Source organism: Aquarana catesbeiana, linkage group LG05 (genome assembly GCF_042186555.1).
Source record: "Aquarana catesbeiana isolate 2022-GZ linkage group LG05, ASM4218655v1, whole genome shotgun sequence".
In the NCBI taxonomy this organism is placed as follows: domain Eukaryota; kingdom Metazoa; phylum Chordata; class Amphibia; order Anura; family Ranidae; genus Aquarana; species Aquarana catesbeiana.
The window spans coordinates 493487423-493513696 of NC_133328.1; the positions used below are offsets into that span (position 1 = coordinate 493487423).

The following is a 26274-nucleotide window of genomic DNA, read 5'->3' on the forward strand; positions in this document are numbered from 1 at the left end:
GTCTGGCAAGATGAATCATCAGATATCCTCAACTTCCAATGGGGGGAGGAGTCTCACCACAGCTTCAAACGTCCCCAAACGGTCCAACAGGCCAAACGGATGTTTCAAATACCATGCGAGAAATAAAGCTCACATGGCACGATATCGTTTAAAAACATCAATTTATTAAAATAATAAAAGAAAACACTCACATGATAGGAGATTACAAACAGCTCAAAAAAGATCAATCGCGGTAATCGTGAGGGTCCACCCGACATGTTTCGGCTACAAAGCCTTCATCTGGGGACACAGAGCCATAGTACTTACTATGCAGGATGTCCCATAGCAATGGCAACTGAAGGGAGGGAGACACAACAAAAAGGTAGGGTATTAAGAGGCTAGAGGACTTATACTGCAGCCTGCAGTACACTATGCCCAAAGGCTATATCCTCATGACCTTTAACATGGATTTGATAGAATCTGGTAAATGTATAAACTGAAGACCAGGTTGCGGCCTTGCAGATATGAGCCATAGAGGCCTGGTGATGCACCGCCCAAGAGGCACTAACAGCCCTGGTGGAGTGCGCTTTAACATGAAAAGGAGGAATTTTCTTCTTTAGACCATAAGCTTGAACAATCACTTGACGAATCCATTTGGAAATAGTAGATTTTGATGCTGCCTGTCCTCTTTTAGGACCTTCTGGCAGTACAAACAAAACATCTGTTTTGCGAATCTGAGCGGTCTCCTAAATAGACCTTGACCGCTCTCACTACATCAAGAGAATGTAGTGACTTCTCTTCCCTAGATCGAGGCTCTAGGAAAAAAGAAGGCAGAATAATATTCTGGTTTAAATGAAAACCTTTCACTACCTTCGGTAGGAATTCGGGATGAGGCCGCAATACCACCTTATCCTTATGCATAATCAAATATGGCTCTTTACAAGACAGAGCCGCCAATTCCGATACCCTTCTGGCAGAGGATATGGCAACCAAAAAGATTATTTTTCTCGTCAAAAGAACCAAGGGAATTTCCTGTATACGCTCAAAAGGCTGTTTCTGTAAAGCCGACAAGACTAAATTCATATCCCAAGGATTCAGGGGAGCCCTGACGGGGGGGGGGGGGGGGATTAATTTGCGATACCTCCTGAATAAAACTATGTACCAGGGAGTGAGAAGCAAGAGGCGGTTGAAAGAATACTGATAAGGCCGAGACCTGGCCCTTGATAGTACTCAAAGCCAGCTTCATTTCCAATCCCATTTGCAGGAATTCAAGGATCCTACCTATGACATACTTCCTGGGGTGCCAACCCCTTTATCCACACCAGGAGACATATGCCTTCCAGACTCTATAGTAAATGACTCTGGAGGCCGGCTTCCTAGCATTAACCAAAGTAGACACCACTGAAGGAGATAACCCACGGTCCTTTAGAATGTGGGTTTCAATAGCCAAACCGTTAAATTTAGCGTTTGTAAGTTAGGATGGAATACCAGACCTTGTGCGAGAAGGTCTGGCCACAGTGGCAGGATCCAAGGATCCCCTACCGCCATCTTTATGATCTCGGCAAACCAAGATTTTCTGGGCCACTAGAATCACCCTTTTCCATTCCTGCTTGACCCTGCAGAGAAGGCATGGAAGCAGCAGAACTGGAGGAAATGCATGGATCAGTGAAAACTGATCCCATGGAAAGACCAAGGCGTCTGTTCCGCACGCTAGCGGATCCCTTGTCCTTGACACAAGGTTGTCGACTTTGTTGTTGAATCTGGACGTGAACAGATCCATGTCCGGAACACCCCATTTTTGACATATCGACAGAAAAAATGTTGGGGTGAAAGGACCATTCTCCCGGAAATAATTGTTGGCGACTCAATTAGTCCGCCTGCCAATTTTCTATCCCTGCAATGAAAATCGCCCATAGGCAAGGAATGTTGCTTTCTGCCCAAGCTAGAACATGATTCACTTCTTTTTGGGCTGCATGACTTCTCGTGCCCCCTTGGTGATTGATGTAGGCCACAGCCGTGGCATTGTCGGATTGAATCCTGACAGGACAATTCCATAGTCTGAGCGTCCAGGCATCTAGGGCCAGACGTACTGCCCGAATTTCCAGAATATTGATATGCAAGGTCCTTTCTGACTTGGACCATTTCCCCTGGACAGATGCTTCTTCCAGGACTGCTCCCCAGCCTAGAAGGCGGGCATCCGTTGTTACCACTTTCAAGGATACTGGTAGAAAGGATTTACCCTTTTGGAGGTTGCTGGATATCAACCACCAATTGAGGCTCTGACGGACCTCGGGAGATAAGTGCATTGGGAAGTCCAAAGCCTGGACCTTCTTGTTCCAGGCCGACAGAATGGTGTTTTGTAGCAGTCTGGAATGAAACTGCGCATAGGGAACGGCCTCGAAAGAGGCCACCATCTTTCCTAACAATTTCATGCACAGCAGAATGTAAGGATTTCTCTTTGTTTTGACAAGTTGAATCAGTTCCTTTATGGAGCCGACTCTTGCCTGGGGTAAGAATACTTTCTTTTGAACGGTATCTATGATCAGTCCCAAGTACTGTAATCTCCTTGATGGTTTTAAGGAGGATTTTTCTAGGTTGAGAATCCAGCCTAGGAATTCCAGGTAGCTTACAGCTGAGATTAAACCTTGGTTTAGACCGGAGACTGACTGATCTACTAAAAGCAGATTGTCTAGATAGGCTAGGATAGTTATACTCTGAGCCCTTAACCTGGCTAAAGGAGGCGCCAGGAAATTTGTGAACACACGTGGTGCGGTGGCTAGACCGAACAGCAGAGCCACAAACTGAAAATGATGATTTTCTACCTCGAAGCGTAGAAACTTCTGATAAGCGGGAAATATCGGCACATGGAGATATGTATACTTGATATCGGTTGATGCCAAAAATTCCCCTCCTTGCAAAATGGAGACAACCAATCGGATTTACTCCATGCGAAAGGACCGGATATTTAAGTGCCGGTTCAGATCTTTGAGATCTAAAATGGGTCTTACCACCCCGTTCGGTTTTGGAACCGTGAAAAGGTTTGAATAAAACCCTGAACCCTGCTCCTCTGTGGGAACCTCTGATATCACCTTCTGGGATAAGAGATGATCCAGAGTTAGAAAGAGACTTCCTTTTCCCTGGATCTCTGGGAACGTTTGATCTTCGAAAACGAGGAGACGGGAATTCTCGGGACTCTAGTTTGTAACCTAGAGAAATTGAGGAAGCCACCCATCTGTCTTGATATTGTCCGTGCCAGAAAATTGCAGAAGCCTTCCCCCCACCCAAGCGAGGGCGCCCCTTCATAAGGAGGCTTTAGTAATTTGCTTTGCGGGCTTTCTGCCCCAAGTCCTCTTTTGGCCCTGGGACTGCTCCTGAGGTCTTCCTCTTGAGCTTGACGGTGGAGGCCGTCGAGACTGCCTAGAGGCAGATGCTCCTGGCACTGGAGAGGATGCACGTTTAAAGGAGAAATGCTTAAACTTCTTCTTTACTGGTAAAAGAGAACTCTTCCCATTAGAAATCCTTTAGATAAATTTATCTAAATCGTCTCCAAATAACCATTCACCATGAAATGGGAAACTGGCCAAGAGCTTCTTACACGGCGCTTCGGCTGACCAATTTTTCAACCATAGGACTCTGCGTGTATGTACCAGTCCTAGCATAAGCCATGAGGCTTGAATAGAATCCTTCATAGCATCCACCGTAAAACATAGTGCTTCTGATACCTTAGCCCATTGCTGGGCCTGCTGATCAGGAATAATCTTAAGTATCTCTACAAACTGGTCCTTTATGGACTGAGACACTCCAATTGCCGCAAGAGCTGGCTGCACCACTGAACTTGCCAGAGAAATGTTGTTCTTAAAAAGAAATTCCAACTTTTTATCTGTTGGATCCTTCAACATTTGTGCATTGTCTACCGGACAAGTGAGATTTTTATTTACTGAGGAGATTGCAGCATCGATTGCTGGAACCCCCCCATTTCTTATAGAATTCCTCCTCCATAGGATAAAGTGTAGAAAACTTTTTTGGAGGAAAAAACTGCTTATCCGGGTGTTCCCATTAAGAATACATCAGCTTTTTTAGCCATAAATGGATAGGAAAAGCATCCCCAGATGAGGGAGGCTTTTGTGATCCTAAACCAGAGGTGGGCTCATCAATAGACTGCGCTACAGGCAGCAAAAAAGTTGAGCAAACCAACTTAGTAAGGGAGTGTACCAACAATCTTTCTTGTGAGACTACACCCTCTATATTAGGATCTTTGGAAGAGGAGATATCAGCGTCTTCCTGAACCTTTGGAAGAACTTCTTGATCCCCTGCCCCTTGCACCTCAGTATGAGGGTCCTGAGCACTGGATGGGGATCTGCTACGCTTGGATCCACTATGGAAAGTGATCATAGCATCAATTTTCTGTTCCAAACATGAAATGGTAGAAGAAAAAACCTCCTGGGTAATATATATAGAGGCTGAAGTGTCCAACGCTGCTGCAACACCAGTCCCCCCTAACGGCTCACTCTGACCGGCTGCATCACTCTCAGAGGAGGATGACATTTTCCTGTACATGGATTTAGGTTGTTGTAAAACAATCGAACCCTTAGAACCTTTTGAGGAGTTCCTTGTCCCCCTTCCACTCATAGCCTTATGCACAAAGCAGAGACACTACCAGAAGGAATGCATACAATGCTAGGGCTATAGTCCAGCAAAAAAATGCTGCTATTAATGCCCAGCCTGAAGCAGTAACAATGTGTCAAAAGGAAAAAATGCCTTTGTCACCAAACCTGAAAAAAATGCCACCTCGTTGCTCTTGTGTTCCTCCACAGCCAGCAGCAGCACACAGTGTGCTTTTGAAAGCTTGCACGTGCACCTGGCGTCGGAGAACGCCAATGCCGCTAGCCCCGCTCCCCGCATTGCCTACGGCTCCACCCTCATTTTCAAAAAGACGGGTTTTCCCGCGCCGAGCTGCCACTGCGTTTTCCTTTTTTTTTTAAAAAAAAAGGGTCCGAACGCTTTTCCCCCATGAGGGGGGGAATTCCAGCATAGGGGGGGCAACAGGTGGAGAGACAAATCCCCCCTTAGGCTTACCGGAGGCTCTGCTGCTTCGGCTGGAGAAGGAGGAAGTGTTCGGCTCCTGACACAGCGCTGTTTCCAGCATGAGGCGGTGAGTGCTCAATACAGCCCCCAGTGGTGACACATAGGCATGACAACATTATTTAATTTTTTAAAAAAAGAGACATTCATAAGAAAATTCTAAAGATTTCTTAGAAAACTCCACTTACCTTTCCCGCCGCAGGGTTTTCTGTGGTAAACCAACAGGCCCAATCTTCACGGTGGGTTCCGTTAAACCTTCAGGAGCAGGGGACTCTAGAGGAAACCCACTATCCTGGACCTGCAACAGCACCCTGCCAGTAAAACTTTATGGCCTCATTACCAAAAAGTACTGGATCCCAGGGTCCAGCTCTCTAAAAAGAGAAGCATTCACAGGAAAAACCTTGTTTATTCGGATACGAGGCACGGGTACCATTCAATTTGGCCCACAATAAGACACTTTGAATGGATCCGGTCAGCATGGCTAGTCCCAGCAAGGATTGCTCCAGTGGAGTTCAGCACAGCACATCTTTACTCGTGACCAACACCTTAGACACTGGCGAAAAAACGGAGGTACTCCCAGTAGTGGCAGGGGTTATATAGGGAGTGCCCTTCTTGTCTTAGGGCGTGCCAGTGTCCATCACCTGAAGGTGGCCTATAACCCACATAGTAACTACTATGGCTCTGTGTCCCCTGATGTATGAAAAGAAATTTACATTTTAAATAAAGAAGCAAAAGCAAAATAAGGGTCAGTGCCAATCAATGCAGCATTATCAGTGCTCATCTGCAGCCTTGCCCATCATTGCAGCATGATCAGTGCCCATCAGCAGCCTTGCCCATCATTGCAGCATGATCAGTGCCCATCTGCAGCCTTGCCAATCATTGCAGTCTGATCAGTACTCTTCTGCAGCCTTGCCCATCATTGCAGCATGATCAGTGCCCATCTGCAGCCTTGTCCATCACTGCAGCATGATCAGTGCCCATCTACAGTCTTGCCCCTCTTTGCAGCATGATCAGTGCGCATCTGCAGCCTTGTTATTGCCGAAATAGACAGAGCGGGATCTCCTGTGTAATCGGCTCGGCTCGCAGTCCTGGCTCCATTGATGGACATAACACCGGTCCAATGGCGGAACGTCAATGCTAGGAGGCGGGACTGCGCGTGACTAAAAGCACAGCCAAATACACAGGGCATCTATTTCGGTGGCGCTCGTACCCTTCTTCCTCTCTGAGGCAGCCGTTCGGCATACACCACACACACACGATTTTCCCCTGATTTTAAGGGGGGAAAAGTGCGTGTTATACGCCAATACAGTATATATTTTTTGATAAATCCGGCTGTTCCTCGTTGAAGAATTACTTGGGAAATTTTTCATCCTCCCCACTTTTATGTATGCTTACCCCAATTCAGAGGAACACACCTCAAGTCTTTATCTAATTTTTGAGGTGACGGTATGTGATATGAGGAATTGTTAAAATTCAGTTCCCTTTTCCAATCAAGCTTGATTTAGGTGTAGCCGTAGTGTCACTTTTATCTCTGTTGATATATATGTGCCCAGCTCAAATTTCATGTATGGAGTTTACATCCACTTTAATCATCCAAACCCCCTGTCTCTCTCCACAGGGTTTTTTCCCAAATCTCTCCTCAGTGCAGGAGATGTCTCAACCAGGAGGGCACTTGCCTACATATCTTTTGGCCCTGCCTGGTTTTGCAACCATTTTGGTAACAGGTGTGCAACCTGGTCTACAATCTAAGGCCTCATACACACTTTTAGATTTTCTGCAGGTTTAGGTCTTCAGGTCAAAAAAGTCTTAAGAGTTACACTTTGTATGCAATCAGGCAGGCCTTTGCACTACATGGTTTTGGTAAATTTGAAGACAAAAATCAGCAGAAAATCTAATAGTGTGTATGGGGTCTAACTGACGTTCAGCGGGGTGATTAGCCAGTGGCCTACCTGTTACATCTGGCACCAATGTCATTCAAAAGATATAAATGCTGTCTCAGCATCCACCTACTCAACGCAGCCAAGGCCTGTATTCCGCTATTTTCGCAGCTGATGATCCCACCACCTACGGGGGTTTGGCTCCAAAAAAATCAGTGAAATTTGTATAATGGTAGAGAATTTGGTGTCTACTAACCACAGAAAAGAACAATTTCGCAAAACTTGGTTTGCTTACACCTTCTCTGCAAGCTATACCGCGGACCTAGCTTGTTGAGGTATTATTTGGATACTGTACTCCTCTGGCCCAGGGGAGAGGGAAGGGGGAACTCTGGCCTTTGTTTACTGTGCAGTTGTGATAGCGGAGGATCTTCTGGTGGGCCCTGACCCTTAATACCCCCAACCTTCCACCCCACACCCCATTTTTTTTGCTCCCCTAGAATAGACCAACTCCAGCACTCTATGGCAGTGACTATGGTAGAGATGGAAGGCCCTGCTCTGCTTTAGGCACCCTTTATCATATCATCTATGACTTTTGCAGCTGTTGACACTTACTGGGGCAACCCCCCATTAGCTACTAATCTGCTACAATCTCAAATGAGTTGTGTATATATGTCATTCTACGTTTTATGGTTCTTGTTCCTGGTTCTGCTCTTTTTACATGCATAGTTATGCCTATGCTGTAGGCGCCGGCCTTTTCAGCACATTGTATATTCTTTTACTTTTTGCTTGTCCTATACTTTGATCTCTTTTATATTCTGAAAACCTTACATGAAGAATTAAAAAGAAAAACCTTGTGTCACATCAATAAATAAATATGGCTTTGAAGCAACCCTAGTTTAATTCTAGATTCAAAGAAAAGATAAAAAAAAATTAACAAGCCCTGCCTTTTTGACAAAGACATTTAATCCTGCAAGTATGTGAACAATTTCAAAAGATCAGCACATTTAAGAGCAAGACCACCAAAAAAGTTTTGTTCTGGACAGACAAAAACAAAAACACCTAATAAAGTGGATAGGGATTAGAAATTATCGAAATGTTTTCATGGCTGTTCATGCCTTCATGTCCCAAATAAAACTGTTCCCCCTCCCATCCTGTCACAGGTACAGGAAGCGAGGAGAAATCTCGCAAACAGGGTCACAGAGGGAAATATAAATCTCCAAAATTTTTACTCTTAATCCCTTTTAAAAAACTAAACATAAAAATGGTTCGACAAATTAATTAAACAATGCTGCATATTTTCATTTTCTGTCAAGAAATTTCTAAAATCAGAAAATTGAGATGTACTCACCTGGCCTGCTTTACTAAAACGATGGCCTGCTAGTATCATATGGAAAGCAAACTTCCTCACCATAGGACTCTTCATGTTAATGAAGCAATGAGCAGCTTGTTCAAGAAGTAGTGCACTCCGCAAATCAGAGTCCTGTGACCAAAAAAAGTTACTGTTAACATGTTACTGTTATTGAAAAACACCAATCAACCCGAAACAAAAAAAAAAAAAAGAAAGAAGGCTCTGCAATATCTTTATGTTCATACTAAGGATAAGGAGAGAGCTTTTTAAAATACTTTTCTTCATTTTTTAGTAGGCATAACTTTCATACAGAATGGTACATTAACATAAACTAAACTTTAAGACCCCTTTCACACTTAGACCGCCCCGCGCTCGCGGTAAAGCACAGCTCGTTTTAGCAGCGCTTAACCTGCGCTGCAGAGCTGCTTTGCGGGTGGGAGAGGGGCACTTTTAACCCCAAAGAATGGGTTAACAAGGAGGTTAAAAGCGCCCATGTTGCGGCGCTGCCAAAGCGCTTTTCAGGCGCTTCAGCAGCGCTGCCCATTCATTTCAATGGGCCAGGGCGGTTTGGGAGCGGTGTATGATGCTGCTTGCAGGATTTCTTTTTTTCCGTCCCGCAAGCGCACCGCCCCAGTGTGAGAGCACTCAGGCTTTCACACTGGGGAGGCATGAGAGGTGCTTTTCAGGTGCTTTACAGGTGCTATTTTTAGCGCTAAAATGCCTGAAAAGCGCCTCAGTGTGAAAGGGGCCTTAAAGAAGCTAAACTCCAACTTTCTTATCATTAGAACTGAATGGAGCGATGCGTGTTTGGTGGGCGTAGCCATGCGTTTTCTGTGCGGGTTGCGTGAGCAAGCATGTAAGAGTGCCCTCTTAGCAAGCGGCAGTGGGGGAAGAGGAGGATCGGGGCTGCTCTCTGCAAAGCCATTACACAGAGCAGGTAAGTATGACATGTTTGTTATTAAAAAAAAAAAAAAAAAAATTGCCTTTAGAATTACTTTAATTTTCTGACATGTTCCACTTTCTGCTTGTTCCCTATTCACTGCAGAGAGGAATGGAGTGTGGGCGGTGATAACACAATTCCATTCCTCCCCCATTCAGCACCCACATGAAGGCACAGAAACATCCACAGTAACCCTTAGACCCGCCCACATCAACTCCCCCAGCTGGTAGAAGGGACTCCCATAGCCCACCCTGAAACTACAGAGGCTCAGAGGATCATGGGACAAGCAGTATCAGGACTGGCAAAGGAAGAAAACCTGAAGTCAGAGAACTTTGAAATTCAGCCAAGAGGAGGGACCACAGACACAGAAACCTGCTGTATACAGCTAAAGGAGGTATGTTACACACAAACTAACAGTGGGGTTGTGATTCATTTACATGTGCAATGTATCTGTTGTCTTAGGGAGGAGAACCGGAAGTTCCTCTTTAAGAGATTGTAAAGTCTTTTTTTATTTAAATAATAAACAGGTTTATACTTACCTGCTCTGTGCAATTGTATAACACAGAGTGGCCCTGAACATACTCTTCTGGGGCCCCCCCCTGCGAGTGATCTGGGCTCCTTCCTCTTCTGTGTCTGCCGTCTAATAGAAAGCTGCCTGTGTTTTGGGGTTTATATCTACTTTAACAGAATCGAATCAAACATTTACATACCTCACTTGTAAGACGAATTAGGAGGGCAGCAGATTCTGAATACTTTCCTTGGCTTTTTAAAATTTCAGCACTTAGTAAGACACACCTTTCTGCCAGAACCATACTCCTAGAGTAAAAGAAAATATTTAGTTTTAATAATTCACAAACAAGCTGTAAAACTTTAGATTTGTTTGCATTTCTGAAATGGAATATGCAAAGCATAAGCAAATATTACAGACCCTTTTGCCACTGGGGCCACCAATTAGGACAGCAAGAAATCACTTATGTTAATACAAATATGTGCAGCTAGTAGTAGTTAGCCGCGCACAACTTTCAGGGATGTTCAATGCCTATCGCCTGATGCCCGGGACATGCAGTTCTGGGCTCCAGGCAAGACTTTTTTTCTTTTACATTTAGCCCGGCTGCAGGTAAACAGCCGGGTTTAGAGTTGATGGGTGGCTCTCCTGCAAAAGTGAGCTGAGTGGCTTTTACAAGCAGCGGAAGGGAACATCCCCCCGGCTGATCATACAGGTGGAACTGCTCTATCCACCTCTATGATATAGGAAACAGGAAGCAGTGAGCATACCTCACTTCTGGTTTCCCCGGCACCATTTTTAAAAATAGAACGCATTTGGCAACACCGATCTTGGTGTAATTAAGCGCTTTTAAGGGCAGAAGAGGGATCTGGGGTCTTATTGACCCCACCTTTCTCTCTCTATAACAAGTACCGGTCACTGCCTATTGTTGTCACAAGGGATGTTTACATTCCTTGTAACAGCAATAAAAATGATCTCAAGAAAAAAAAAAAATTAAGTGACAGTATAAAAATAAATAAATAACTTAAAAAAAAAAAAGTTAAAGCACTCTCATCCCCCCTGCTCATAAGCAAATGCTTATCACCACGAACATCAGATCATGGGCATTAATTCCAGCAAAATACCACCTCTGTAAGGGCTTTAAAGGGTCGCCAACGAATAGTAAAATGTAAGTTGTTTGTTGCCATTGCAGGGGCGTGTGCAATTTCAAAGCGTGACATGTTTGGTGTCCATTTACTCTGCCTAACATAATGTTTTATATTTTAGAAAAAAATTGGGTCATGTATTGTGTTTTTCTGCATTAATATTCAAAAAAGCTTATTTTTTTACATTCGAAAAAACAGCTGCGCAAATGCTGTGTGACATAAAAAATTGCAACACCTACCAATTTATTTTCTAGGGTCTCCAAATTAACAAAATAAAATGTTTGGGGGTTCTAAGAAATTTTCTAGCAAAAAATAAACAACAAAAGTTGAAGTCACCGTAAAGAGCCAGGCATTCCTAAAAGCACATTTGCCTAATGATAAAAAAAATAACCCTTCATATTGCCAATCCAGGAAAAAAATGTATATTGTCCATCATGACAATAGATTGTCATGATGGACAAGTAGATTGGGACCCCGATTTAGTCCCTTGGACAAGCAGTTTTTTTTTTTTTGTTTAATTCCACACCCCTGAACATGACTTGTCCAGTAATGGTGAAGATATCTGCTTCTTATTCAAGCAATTTCCCTTGGCTTTTGTGTATCAGAACATACCACAGCTTTTATAGACACACAGGTAACTCAGTCACCCTTATGCGAACACCACATTAATGTTTTTACTCCTGGCTCCCTCCAAAACCACTATATACTTGGGAATGCAGAGAATGATGAACTTGTTGAGGGCTAAGCAGCTTGTTCCCGAAAGAAGGCCCTCAGACTTCATGCTCCTTAGGACAACCACCCTTACTGTCTGTCTCATTCACAAATTAGATTGAAGTTCTGAGTTGATTACACTCTATTGACAGTGAGAATCCAATTGTTTTTTCCCTCCTCAAACACTTGCTATTTACCTTAATATGTTTGCCTTAGAAATTCTGTGTGATGATTAAGGACTTTCCACATTATAGATTGATAACTTACGCCCCCAAATTAGCTCTCCCGTGCTGTCTGCAATTCCGCTGTACAATCCTGACACACTTTAGGTAAAGCACGTAAAGCCTACATGGCCTGTGCTAAGATTTTTACCTATATACATATCCAACCATCTGTAGGATGGGAGATGAAATCTTGGTCATTGTACCCTGCAAAAAATATTCTACTCCATAAGCATATACTTTTGCTTAAACTCTTATATTGTTGGTCACAAACACTTTGTGCCTAACTAACTAAATACTTAAACGCCACTCTGGTTGTTGCATATATAGGGAAAAGCTGTGCGTTAAAAAAAAAGGAGACTCTGTAAGGCCCCTTTGACATGGGGAGGACTCCGCCAAGAGTCCACCTGCTCAGTAGGGAATCTGTCCGTTGATCCCCGCCGAGCAGGCCGATGGGCTCCACTTATGCAGAAGAGCGGACACAGACACAGCCCACTGTCCTAAATGGGCAGCTGGATGTAAGCTTCTTGGGGAAAAAAAAAAGAAGATCTAATGCTATTTTTACAAGCTTGTATTTAAATATACAAAGCAATAGATTTTTAAATAACCATATGGCCCATGAAGGCCCAAAACACTCACCCACGGGCAATACATTTTTGTTCTAAAGGAACTGGTATTTGTAATCAGCTTGTGAAGTTCCACAGACGTGACTTCACTGGCACAATAAGTATAAAGAATGCAAGCATTGCATTGGCAATCCTATCCAAATAAGTTTTCCCAGAAGTAAAAAAAAAATTCAGATTCTAATTTACAAACTACAATACCCAGTAGGTCGTTAAGGCCCCTTTCACACCAGATCAGACCACCCATTGTTCTCTATAGGGCGGCAGATGCCAGAGGCCTGATCCGGCCGACTAAACACAGACGGATGGGGATATGTTTGCCATCCGTCTGGCAGATCGGATGAAAATCTGCATAATGGAGCGGACATGGACCTGTCATCCGCCTACCCAGCGGGGATCAGCGGAGAGATCCCCGCTGAGCAGGTGGATCCGCTTGGATGGATTTCGCTCCTGTGTGATAGGGGTCTAAAGCATTTACAATGGATATAAAAAGTCTACACACCCCTGTTAAAACATCAGATTTCTGTGGTGTAGAAAAATGAGACAAAGATAAATCATTTCAGAACTTTTTTCCACCTTTAATGTGACCTATAAGCTGTACAACTCAATTGAAAAACAAACTGAAATCTTTTAGAGGGAGGGGAGTAAAACTAAAAAACTAAAATAATGTAGTTGCATACGTGTGCACACCCTCTTAATACAGGGGATGTAGCTGTGTTCAGAATTAAGCATACACATTCAAACTTATGTTAAATAGGAGTCAGTACGCACCTGCCATCATTTAATTAAAGCGCCTCTAATTAACCCCAAATAAAGTTCAGCTGTTCTAGTAGGTCTTTCCTGACATTTTCTTAGTCGCATCCTACAGCAAAAGCCATGGTCTGCAGAGAGCTTCCAAAGCATCAGAGGGGGTCAGGAGAAGGGTACAAAAGAATCTCCAAGGCATTAGATATACCATGGAACACAGTGAAGACCTTCATCATCAAGTTGAGAAAATATGGCACAACAGTGACATTACCAAGAACTGGACGTCCCTCCAAAATTGATGAAAAGATGAGAAGAAAACTGATCAGGGAGGCTGCCAAGAGGCCTACAGCAACATTAAAAGGGAAAATGTTTTATAGTCTGATGAAACCAAGGTTGAACATTTTGGCCATAATTGCAAAAGATATGTTTGGTGCAAAAACAACACTGCACATCGCCAAAAGAACACCATACCCACTGTGAAGCATGATGATGGCAGCATCATGCTTTGGAGCTGTTTTTCTTCAGCTGGAACAGGGGCCTTAGTCAAGGTAGAGGGAATTATGAACAGTTCTAAATACTAGTCAATATATTGGCACCAAACCTTCGGGCTTCTGCTAGAAAGCTGAACATGAAGAGGAACTTCATCTTTCAGCATGACAATGACCCAAAACATAAATCCAAATCAACAAAGGAATGACTTCACCAGAAGAAGAAGATTAAAGTTTTTGAATGGTCCAGCCAGAGCCCAGACCTGAATCCGATTAAAAATCTGTGGAGTGATCTGGAGAGGGCTGTTGCACATGAGATGCCCTTGCAATCTGGCAGATTTGGAGCATTTTTGCAAAGAGTGCTGTAATAAAATCAAAAGGTGCTTCAACAAAGTATTAGTTTAGGGTGTGTACACTTATGCAACCATATTATTTTAGTTTTTTATTTTTTCTTCCCTCCACCTAAAGGATTTCAGTTCATTGTTCAACTGAGTTGTACAGTTTATAGGTCACATTAAAAGGTGGAAAAAGTTCTGAAATGATTTATCTTTGTCTCATTTTTTTACATCACAGAAACCTGACATTTTAAAGCAGAAGTAAACCCATGAATTTAACAATTTCAAAAAGCCATTGCACTTCTGGCACGTGCCAGAAATGTAGCTGTAGTAAATGCACTCAGGTGCGCTACTAATGCCAAAAAAACACACAGGTTGAAGGTGCTCCTTCAGCCTAGGTACACATGATGTTATTCAAACATTAGATGTGAATAAAGCAATAATTATTCTAATAACGTGCAGTACATAAATTGCAATAAATAAATTATTGTACAGTCCACCTGAGGAGTGAATAATTAAATTAAAAAAGTCCTAAAAACTCAATGTGTGCTTTTCTATGTGAACGATCCTTTTTTCAGAGGTGGAGTGTCATCTTCTTTGCATTATACAAGCCAAACTTTTGTAGATAAGAAAAAGGGGGGGGGGGGGGGGGGGCGCTTACCAGATAAGTAGGACCCCTGTTACGGGGGTCTTTAGGGCTCAGATATGTCAGATACCGTAGGTAGGAACAGCTGATTGGATTTTCATGCACAGACTTCCATCCGCCTTGAACCCTTCACGAGCGCTGTGATGACAGTACGGTAAACTTGCTTCAGATCTGTAGAACCTCTGTTGCGGGGGTCTCTAGGGCTCAGATATGTCGGATCCCGTAGGTAGGAACAGCTAATTTGGTTTTCTTACACAGACTTTCATCCGCCTTGAACCCTTCACAAGCGCTGTGATGACTTGCAGTGTAGATTAGAAGCCGCATGGAGAGAGACAGGAAGCAGGAGACAGAGTTGGGGGGAGGGACCTGGGAGGACTAGCCACAAGTCATCACAGCGCTTGTGAAGGGTTCAAGGTGGATGAAAGTCTGTGTAGGAAAACCAAATCAGCTGTTCCTACCTACGGGATCCGACATATCTGAGCCCTAGAGACCCCCACAACAGAGGTTCTACACATCTGAAACAAGTTTACCATACTGTCATCACAGCGCTCATGAAGGGTTCAAGGCAGATGGAAGTCTGTGCATGAAAATCCAATCAGCTGTTCCTACCTACGGGATCCGACGTATCTGAGCCCTAAAGACCCACGTAACAGGGGTCCTACTTATCTGGTAAGCGGCCCCCCCTTTCTTATCTACAAAAGTTTGGCTTGTATAATGCAAAGAAGATGACACTCCACCTTTGGAAAAAGGATCGCTTACATAGAAAAGCACACACTGAGTTTTCAGGACCTTTTAAATGTAATTATTCACTCCTCAGGTGGACTGCACAATAATTTATTTATTGCAATTCATGTACTGCACGTTATTAGAATAATTGCTTTATTCACATCTAATGTTTGAATAACATGTATACCTAGGCTGAAGGAGCACCTTCAACCTGTGTGTTTTTTTTTTTTTGGCATTAGTAGCGCACCTGAGTGCATTTACTATTTGACAAAACTGGATATTCAGTTTTTTTTTGGGTTGCAGCACCCTTTGTCACCACTTTCACTTTTAATTCAACTGATAGTCCTAAGATTTTTCATAATTTAAAATATTGTAGTAAATTGGGGTTAGCGCAGATTGCTTGTATTACATTACATTTCACCAGAAAATGTAGTTGTCACATTGGTTGTGCTCTCAACCAAACTGTCAAACCATCCAACGGCTGGTGTCATAATTAATCACATGTACAGCATCATGGCAGTTAAAGATTAAACAGAGGCCAAGATGGCAGCTTCCTTGGCTGAATATGATAGAGGAGGGTTTACTTCCACTTAAAGCGGACTTCCACCCTGAAAAAAAATTGACATAATCACAGACCTTTAATCCTAAAAAGAAACATTTGAGGGAATTTTTTTTTTTGTATATACTTATCAGAAACGCCTTGTTGCTATGTAGTGCTCCTAATCTGCCACTTCCTGGTCTGTGGCGCTCCTTATTTCCCAGGAGTCTGTGGACAGTACTGTGATCAAATTTCCCAACAGGAAATGACACGATTTAAGGCGGTTGCCATAACAACGGGGCGGGACCTTCCTCCGTTGCCACTCGTTATGGCAACATTTTCAAAACAATCGGTGCTACAGCTGCCGGAGAATCATGCATGCGGGATATCGAGAGGTGCATGCTGGTTACCCAGCAAGCACCTCACCATCACTAATCCCGGAAGAGGTATCGACTGGGCTTCACATGCCCACAATCATCATGGCAACGGCCAGAAGAGGATTTAATAAGTTGTCAATATAGAATAAATATATTAGCAACATCCACTAGCACACATATTATCATAATCCATGATTTTATAATGCATTATGCTCGGATACGTGAAAAAATAAAAAATAAAATGTGGCCCGGAACTCTGCTTTAACATGATATTCCGTTTTACAAATTAGGAACCTGTACATTTTCTGTTGTTAATACCCGAGAAACAAATTATGTGATACGTAGAAGTATTCTCTCAAAAAAAGTAATGGTCTAATTTTTCACACTTGCTTAGGAGCAGACAGTTTGCACGTGTATTTATTTACACAAAAGTAGTCTTACATGCCCAGCAAAGTGATTTTCTTACTTGCATATATCTCTGTATGTCTGTATTGCTGTGTCCATGTAATGAGCAGGGTATGGTCTGGGAGCACCAGGCTGTAGAAAAGCAGACACTGCAGCCATTTCCTGGAACACATGCACACGTGACAAGTTAAACACAATAGACAGAGGGGAAACAAAGCAGGAAATATGATCTGAATTATCTATAAGACAGGAAAAGAAAAATAACATCACAAAACTTTCCATATTTTATTAATCTAAAATAATTTATATAAATGGTTATTAAAATAGTCAGTACAGCACAGTACATACCAGAGCCCCAGCAGCATAAAGCATTGCCTGGTCACCTAGAAAGTCCTTTTTTGCAGTGTGATAGCAGCTGTATGCCAGATCATAATGCTGCACCAAAAAACACAGATCAGCCATTTTCCTTATCTGAAGTTCAGGTGCCTCAGGTGGATATCTGAAACAAATACAAAAACACTTCAATTGGGAGGATAGGGCCTTTCAAAATGTTTAGACATAGACCAGGTTACATAAAAGTGAAAACCGTGCAGTGTATTAGGAGTGAAGTTATCATGACAGCCTGTAATAAGTTCATTGAAAACCCCATTAAAAGATAACTTGGGTAAAAGAGCAACTTGCTCATTAAAGTGGAGTTACACCCAAAAGTGGAACGTCTGCTTTAAGTACTCCTCGCCCCTGACATGCCACAATTGGGTACCTGGTTTTGAGAGTGACTTCCTGTTCCACTTCCTCTTTCCTTCTTCTGGCCACCTAGGTGGCTCCTCCTCTCCCCCTAGGCGACCCCTCCCACCCTGCAATCTTCTGGGACACGTCACAGGTGCCAGAAGATTGCCTGGCCACTGACAGAGCGCAGCGTGACTCGCGCATGCGCAGTGCGCACCCGGCTGTGAAGCCGCAAGCTGTCACAGCCAGGCGCCCACACCTACAACACCAGCACCGTGGAGAGGCAGGGGAGAGGGGAGAGGAGCGAGGCATCGGGCGGCCACATCGCTGGACTGTGGGACAGGCGAGTGTCTGTTTAATAAAAGTCAGCAGCTACACTTTTTTGTAGCTGCTGACATTTAATAAAACTTAACAACTAGTGGAACTCCTCTTTAATGACTAATTGCATTAAAGTGTGAAAAACAGCAATGAAAGTTCACTAAGGCCCCATTCACACTAGCGCGTTTTTTGATGCATTTTGCATTTTGCAGAAATGCACGGGAATTTTTTAACATGGGTTCCTATGGAACATGTTCACATCAATGCTTTTTTGTATCTCTGCGTTTTTGGAAAGGGTCGGGGACTTTTTTTCATGCAAAAAGCAGCGTTTTGCATGTAATGGTTTTCAATGGACAAGCATCAAAAACGCAAGTGCACCGTTTTTGCAGCGTTTTTGATGCGTTTTTGGTGCGTTTTTGCCGTTTTTTTATTTTTTTTTTTTTTGTAATTTTTTTTTAAGACTGTAAAAAAAAATGAAAAAAAAAAAAAAAAAAAAAACGCAAAACGCAAATCGCGGCAAAAACGCGGCAAAAACGCGGCTCAAAAACGTGCCAAGCATGAAAAAAAAACCTCCAAAAACGCTCAAAAGCAACATGCATAGGTGTGAATCGAGCCTTACTCACAACTTTTGCTTCTCCCTCCTCACTTGTACAAATTATAAAACAATATCATAGATGGTACAGGCCTTACGTAAAGGAGGTGCTGAAGGCTGGAAGCTGTGCCCAAAAAATATAAAGGCAAACATAGGGCAAAGGACTAGTCACCAGTATCCGATCTCTCTCAATGACTGACTTACAGTGCTTTGTTCTGCATTGAGTCTATGTGGCGGTGGACATTTTGGTAAAGGCAGGGGTTTGCTTCCTCGCGTCACCACCTCTAAAAACACATAGAGCAGGACAGTAGAGACATCACCAAATCTCATGGGACTAGAAGTCACACAAAGCAGTTCCTTGGGTCTCACAATCCTTAGATCTCACATTGCATTAACATAACAAATGTTCACTTATTAGGTTCAGGTTTGATTTAAATGGACACTATTCCTGGAGATCATGATCTGATCAAAGAATTGCAAGAACAATGATGGTCCTCTCAGGTCCCCCGTCAGCGCTCCTGGCTCTTCTTCTCTGCCGAGTGACCCCATAGACAAGCTGCTTGCTATGGAGGCACTTATGTAGGCTCGCTCCCGAGCAGCACTCTGCATGTCCATTGACACAGTGTGGCTCGGCCCGCCCCCTCCTCCCTCCTTACTGTCTGTGATTGAAAGCAGCAGGAGCCAATGGCTCTCACGCACAGTGCTGGATTACCATTGGGCTCAGGTAAGTATAAGGGGGGCTGGGGTAGGGGAGCTGCACACAGAAGGTTTTTTACCTAAATGCATAGAATGCATTCCAGTAAAAGACCTTCTACCTTTAGAACCACTTAAAAAGATTAATTCCAGATATGGTATATTTTTACATTGTTGCATTGGACGGCCTTTCATTTCGCTGTAAAGCCGCCCAGATCACTTTGCCGAAACAGCTGACTGTAGAAAACAGTACCAAGATCATGACTGCAGCTGATCTTGTAATACCCACTTGTTGACAGAACATTTAAATACATTGGTCAGCAAGTGGTTAAGAGATTTTTTTTTTTTTTTTTTGGTGGGCAGTGGGGCACAAGACTACAATCATGCTGCCCCCGTCTGAGTGACACCTCATTATTGTCAACTGTAGACAGATATACAAGTGTTGCAGTGCACTGCTGTTCATTCTGAATGGCACCCTAACGCATACAGTTTAAGCAGTAAAAATAGATGCTATAACGGCCCACAGAACACGGATGTTTTTGAGCTGTCAATAAAGCAGGTGTGTCAATCCACAATCCGAAAATGGAAAGAGTATGGCACAACTACAAACCTACCAAGACATGGCTGTCCACCTAAACTGACAGGCTGGGCAAGGAGAGCATTAATCAGAGAAGCAGCCAAGAGGCCCATGGTGACTCTGGAGGAGCTTCAGAGATCCACAGCTCAGGTGGGAGAATCTGTCCACAGGACAACTATTAGTCATGCACTCCACAAATCTGTCCTTTGTGGAAGAGTTGCAAGAAGAAAGCCATTGTTGAAAGAAAGCCAAGAAGTCCTGTTTGCCGTTTTCGAGAAGCCATGTGGGGGACGCAGCAAACATGTGGAACCTGCACTGCAGAGTGCATGAGCATCATGAGAAATGTAGTTCCAAAACATCTGGGGTGCCAAGGTTCACCATCACTGACTGATACATTTGTTCCAACTGTGTATGCAGCTGTTTGCCTGCAGTTCTGCTTTAAAATGCAAAAAAAAAAAAAACCACAAAAAAAAAAAAAAAAACACAACAACAAAAATAACATTTGCAACAAATATACTTACAATAATCCTGAGGTATTCTTTAGTTCATTAATGCTTTTCTCTGGTACTTTACTACCACTGAACCATTTCTTTGTGGCAGAAAACAATGATCGACTCAGTCCCTTCCTGGATATTAACTGGAATAACAAAAAGCAGAAACTGTCATTACAATGTCATATTACTTTTTTATATTACTTCTGGTAAACAAGCAAAAGAAAACAAAACAAGCATGTAATCACAGTTCTAACAAAGTATAATACTTTTTTAGGGCGACCAGTGTTGTCTCATTGCAAACTAAAAACCATTGTTTATTGGCTCAAAAAACAGATTACTAGGTATAAGGCCCCTTTCACACAAGGCGGACTCCGTTTCTATGGAGCCTGCCTCGGTCCGCCGGCTCAGCAGGAGATCAGTCCGTGATCTCCACTGAGCCGGCGGATGACAGGTCCCTCTCTGCTCACTGAGCGGGGAGGGGCTTGTCAGGCGCCGCTGCCGCCTATGGAGGGATCGGACGAAAACGGACAGCATGTCCGTTTTCATCAGATCTCACCCGATCCGATCCGCCAGCGACAGAACTGGACGTAGGGCCATCCGTCTGCTTTTAGCGGATCGGACCGGGTCGAATGTCAGCGGACATGTCTCCATAGGCTAACATTGAGCGCCCGTTAAGGTCCGCCGTCAAAACTGACAGGTGGACCTGAACGGTCCGATTGTGTGAAAGGGGCCTAAAAGGATAAAGGATTTTGAGATGTTAATTAAGACTTCAAAAAGAAAGACTTTCCTGCAACAATGTAGATGTAGACCTTTTCAATCAAAACCATCTTTGTTAGACTATCCTAAAGCCCCTAAATGGGGGACCTGCAGTTTCCAATCTCAAGTTAACCTGCATCTTATCTTTCTCATCTTCACCACTGAGTTTGTTCAGACTACCCCGATTCACAACATTGAGGGTAACACCTTTTCCCCATTTTGAAACTAAATTTCGGCTACCAAACGAAATGATATTCAGATATTTTCTGCTATGGCACGCTTCTCAGCCACAAGTCTCACATCTGCCAACATAACTACCTGACAACTCTCTGGATCTTCTCTTGGGAACATTGGATTTACCCAAATTGATATACCTACGTTGTATTGTTATTTTCAGGATTCAATGGCCCTGAGATCCCAGTGGGTTAAGGGCCCGGATAGTCCACAAAAAAAAAAAGTTACCCAAGATGGTCAGCTAAACTTGCACATCTTCATATATTACATTGCACCTACTTGTTGGCCATCTATCTTTCCAAAATTAGACCATCTTATTGTGCCCTATGCCCCAAATGCCACTTTGAATCCAGGCCCTGCCACATATTATCTCCCACTGAAGGACTGAAATTAATATAGCTTCACCATTCAATTTGTTTACAAAACCCAGGGGATGCCCTTCCGAATCCAAAAATTTGGGACACATGGGATCTCCAGGGCTCTACTTGCAATCCACTACTAAACGTCCAGGGTTCTAAGTGTACCTTCCCAGGTCGAAAACGTAGCTTCCTAATACCTTCCAGGCGGTTCCAGAGTCAACCTAAAGATGAATACTTGCAGAAAAACCCCATGCAAAAAGGAACAGGAATCTGCAATAAGCTGACCTGATCGTTAAGCTGACGTACGGTCTTTTCTATATGAGGTATGAGTCCACGGAAGGTAAATTCCTGTATGAACTGCCTAATGCGATCATGATCAGTAAGAGTCAAACAACTGCCATGGGGAGTTCCTGTTGCTGTCTTCTTCGTTTCACTGACTGAACTCTGCATTCTTTCATTATCCAGTCCATCAAAGCTACCTCCAGCATCATTGATCTGGTCAAGTGGATGAGTCTTAAAATTGTTTGATAAACCCTCTGTAATGAAGGAAAAAAACATCATCTATAGCAAACAAATATAAATTATAGTGCATTAGGGGCTTATGTAAGAAATTAAGCGATCTGAGGAATTTTTAAGACATCGGGCCGAGCCCTGCGGTGAACACTGGGACTAAGCGCTTCCCCTGGTGAACTGACAGGCCAAGCGCGGAACATTTTTGGACCCTGTGACACACCGTACTTTCCCACGGAAAGACCCGGAAGCAACAGCTCCTGTCAGCATAGACGAGCACACCGTATGTCCGCTCCCCCACACTAAGTTAACGCGGCTACTATTGTCCTCTATGGGCCCGTGAACATTCTGGTTGAAGACGTCAAACGGTGAGCTATGTAGTGCTCCAACATACACGGAGGCACACTATCTATTGCTATCTGCCGTTTGTTTCCTTACCGAATACATTACATTGCCCTCCAACTGCTGTTATATAGCCGGTAACGCAGGGACTTTTTATTCATCCACCTGCTGTATATTGAAGTTTTGTTTCTTCCTCATTACTAATATCCGGACGGATATCTTTCTAATCACCAGCACCTGCACTTTACATAGGGAGGACCGAAGTGGCAATAACCAATCTATTCATAAACTTTATTTGGGAAGTAGATGGAATATAGATCAGACCCGGGTCTTCCCCATTAGTTAATGTGTGTATGGATGCATGAGTGATTTATGTACGTGGAATATATCGGTGGCCACCAGTGCTGTGTAGGACCTTCTGTCCTATTTTTAATTTTTAATTCTATGGTTTTTGGATAGATACACTGTTTTAACTGGGATAATCAATAAAGATATTTAGGTTAACACCCGTATGTTCTTGAGTGGACCGTCTTTTGGAGGTTCTCTCCCCCTCCTCTTTTTCTTTACATATGTTAATTTGGTCCCTAGAACAACCATTTTTGATTGTTGATCATTTTTTGTCATTCCAATCCAATAATGGATTAGTGGTGTAAAGGGTACTATTATTCAGGTAGCAACCATAGGCCGGTAAAATAACCCTGACTATACCCCCAACCTTCTTTGGATGAATATAAGGTGTTCCAACATCCCCCCCCCCTTTCTCTGTATATGTTGTGGGGGGCTTCTCGGAGGGCAGATAATTTAAATGTATGAAAAGAAACCACTGCCAATACATAAAGCCTTAGTTCCATTTGCAGGAAACCCTAGCACTTCCTAGAGGAAATACACGCCCCATCCTTGGAAGATCTTCAAATCCCAGACAACCCAATTTTGTTTGTACAAATTGATGCACTCAGTATATTTACATATATTCGTTGAAATAGCTGTATTAGTTTGATGATCCAGCCAGCAAGCCTGTCGTTTTTCAAAAACACAAGCTCTCCAGCAGAATGTATCGGTTTACATGGATGAGACAAACCAATAACAGTGAGGGGAAAAAAGTATTTGATTGCCTGTGGATATTGTATGTTTGCCCACTGACAAAGAAATGATTAGTCTATAATTTTAATAGTAGGTTTTTTTATTTTTTTAACAGTGAAAGACAGAATATCAAAAATATCCAGAAAAAAAGCATTTCAAAAAAGTTATAAATTGATTTGCATTTTAATGAGTGAAATAAGTATTTGACCCCTTTGCAAAACATGACTTAGTACTTGGTGGCAAAATCCTTGTTGGCAGTCACAGAGGTCAGACATTTCTTGTAGTTGGCCACCAGGTTTGAACACATCTCAGGAGGGATTTTGTCCCATTCCTCTTTGCAGATCCTCTCCAAGTTATTAAGGATTCAAGGCTGACTTTTGGTAACCTTCAGCTCCCTCAACATATTTTCTATGGGATTAAAATCTGGAGATTGGCTAGGCCACTCCAGGACCACAATATGCTTCTTGAGCCACTTCTATGTTGCCTTGGCTGTGCGTTTTGGGTCATTGTCATGCTGGAATACCCATCCATGACCTGGCTGAGGAAAGCCAGCATTTGATACATGGCCTCGTCCACCGTCCCCTTGATGCGGTGAAGTTGCCATGTCCCCTTAGCAGAAAAACACCATCAAAGCATAATGTTTCCACCTCCATGTTTGACAGTGGGGATGATGTTTTTGGGGTCATAGGCAGCATTCCTACTCCAAACACGGCAAGTTGAGTTGATGCCAAAGAGCTCGATTTTGGTCTCATCTGACCACAACACTTTCACCCAGTTGTCCTCTGAATCATTCAGATGTTCATTAGCAAGTTTCAGACGGGCCTGTACATGTGCTTACATAAGCAGGGAGACCTTGCAAGCGCCGCAGGATTTCAGTCCTTCGCGGTGTAGTGCGTTACCAATTGTTTTCTTGGAGACTACTATGGTTCCAGCTGCCTTGAGATCATTGACAAGATTCTCTGTGTACTTGTGCGCTGATTCCTCACCATTCTAATGATCATTGAAACTTCCCTAGATGAGATCTTGCATGGAGACCGAGGGAGACTGACAGTTATTTTGTGTTTCTTCAATTTGCGAATAATCGCAACAACTGTCACCCTCTCACCAACCTGCTTGGCGATGGTCTGGTAGCCCATCCCAGCCTTGTGTAGGTCCTACAATCCTGTCCCTGACATCTTTGGACAGCTCTTTGGTCTTGGCCATGGAGGAGAGATTGGAATCTGATTGCTTCTGTAGATATGTGTCTTTTATACATCTATCTAGATATTCTATATCTTTAAGAGAGCGCTCCTAATCTCAGCTAGTTACCTGTATAAAAGACACCTGGGAGCCAGAAATCTTGCCGATTGATAGGGGATCAAATACTTATTTCACTCAAAATGCAAAGCAATTTAGAACTTTTTTGAAATGCGTTTTTCTGGATATTTTTGTTGTTCTTCTGTCTCTCACTGTTAAAATAAACCTAGCATTAAAATTATAGACTGATCATTTCTTTGTCAGTGGGCATATGTACAAAATCAGCAGAGGATCAAATGCTTTTTTCCCTCACTGTAACACTGGCAGGGGTTAATTAAAATGTTTAGATCCTATTTGTTCATGCAAAACCTTTATCCCAAAAGGAAAAAAAAAAACTGTTTGCTGTAGCTGACTATAAAGTGTGAACTGGAATTTGTCTTCAATTTGCTAGTGAATTTAAATCTGCTAATACATTTAACACTACCCTGCCCAAGACTAATAATGGTGCTGTCTGCTGTGCCTCCTGTGCTCATTCATCCAGAGTTGTCTCTCACGAGTACAGGTGTGTTACTGGCCAGATCACCAGGTGAAAACAGAGCGAAAAAAGACAAAGAAAACTGATGCAGCCAACATGTCCAATCATTGGTAAGCTACATTACATTTTTGATTTTGGGTTTAACAACTTACCCACAGGGCACTTTCCCCCCTTCCTGTCCAGCCCAATTTTCAGGTTCCAGCACTGTCGCGTTTTTAATGACAATTTGGCGGTCATGCAACACTGTACCCAAACAAAATTTTTATAAATTTCTTTTGAGACAAATAAGGCTTTCGTTTGGTGACATGTAATCACCACTGAGGTTCTTATTTTTTGCTAAACAAACGAAAAAAAGGCTAAAAATGAAAAAAAAAAAAAAGTTTTTTAGTTTGTCATAAAATTGTGTAAATAAGTAATTTTTCTCATTCACTGATGTGCGCTGATGAGGCTGCACTGATAACCAGTGCCCTGATTATCAGTGTGGATGTCCCGTGTGGATTTATAAATTATAAAAATTACTGCGCCACCAAACAAATAAAAAAGCTGCTGACACTGCAATTAGACAAACGGTGTATAAATAAATGAAAATTAATGCAGAGCTGTATAGGAAAAAATGTGCAAGTAAAGTGTCAGTGCAACACAATTAATGTGTCAGATGTACAAGAATAATGGTTTATACCTGTATAAACATAAATGTATATATACATAATAAAGTGCAAATGTACCAACAAGTGGAAAAATCACAATGTCCACCAATCTTGATTCAAAAGTGAAAACACGTATTAGATACACAATATGTCCATGTAAATAGATGTGACTTCTAGATTGAGGACAGTTCTGAGATGGTAAGAATATATATAGTCTGTATCCATGAGGAAAAACCACCATGAAAAGAATTCCCCACCCACTGTGCAGCCACCACCAAACATGATAATTGATAGGGATGCACCGAAATTTCGGCTGCCGAAACATATCGGCCGAAAATGGCCGATAGCAAAATGCCGAAAGAGAATTCTTGCCAATAATGGCGCTGAAAATCGCGCATGTGCAGTAGCGGTGGGCGGCGTGCACGTTCCTCGTGGTTAAGACGCTGCACTCGTAAGCACGTTCTCTGCACGTTCCCTGCTGA

At 42.9% G+C, this 26274-nt stretch overlaps 1 protein-coding gene across 2 annotated transcripts in view; it reads right to left on the minus strand.

Moving 5' to 3' along the window:
• TRAPPC8 (trafficking protein particle complex subunit 8) overlaps positions 1–26274 on the minus strand; it is a 156204-nt gene that overhangs the window by 59122 nt on the left and 70808 nt on the right. For both annotated transcript variants that reach the window (XM_073631521.1, XM_073631519.1), the window contains 6 exons: positions 21728–21978; positions 20121–20236; positions 17042–17192; positions 16755–16855; positions 9937–10042; positions 8287–8418 (listed from right to left, as the gene is read on the minus strand). In XM_073631521.1, coding sequence (XP_073487622.1) covers positions 8287–8418; positions 9937–10042; positions 16755–16855; positions 17042–17192; positions 20121–20236; positions 21728–21978 — 857 coding nt within the window. The remainder of the gene's footprint in view (positions 1–8286; positions 8419–9936; positions 10043–16754; positions 16856–17041; positions 17193–20120; positions 20237–21727; positions 21979–26274) is intronic.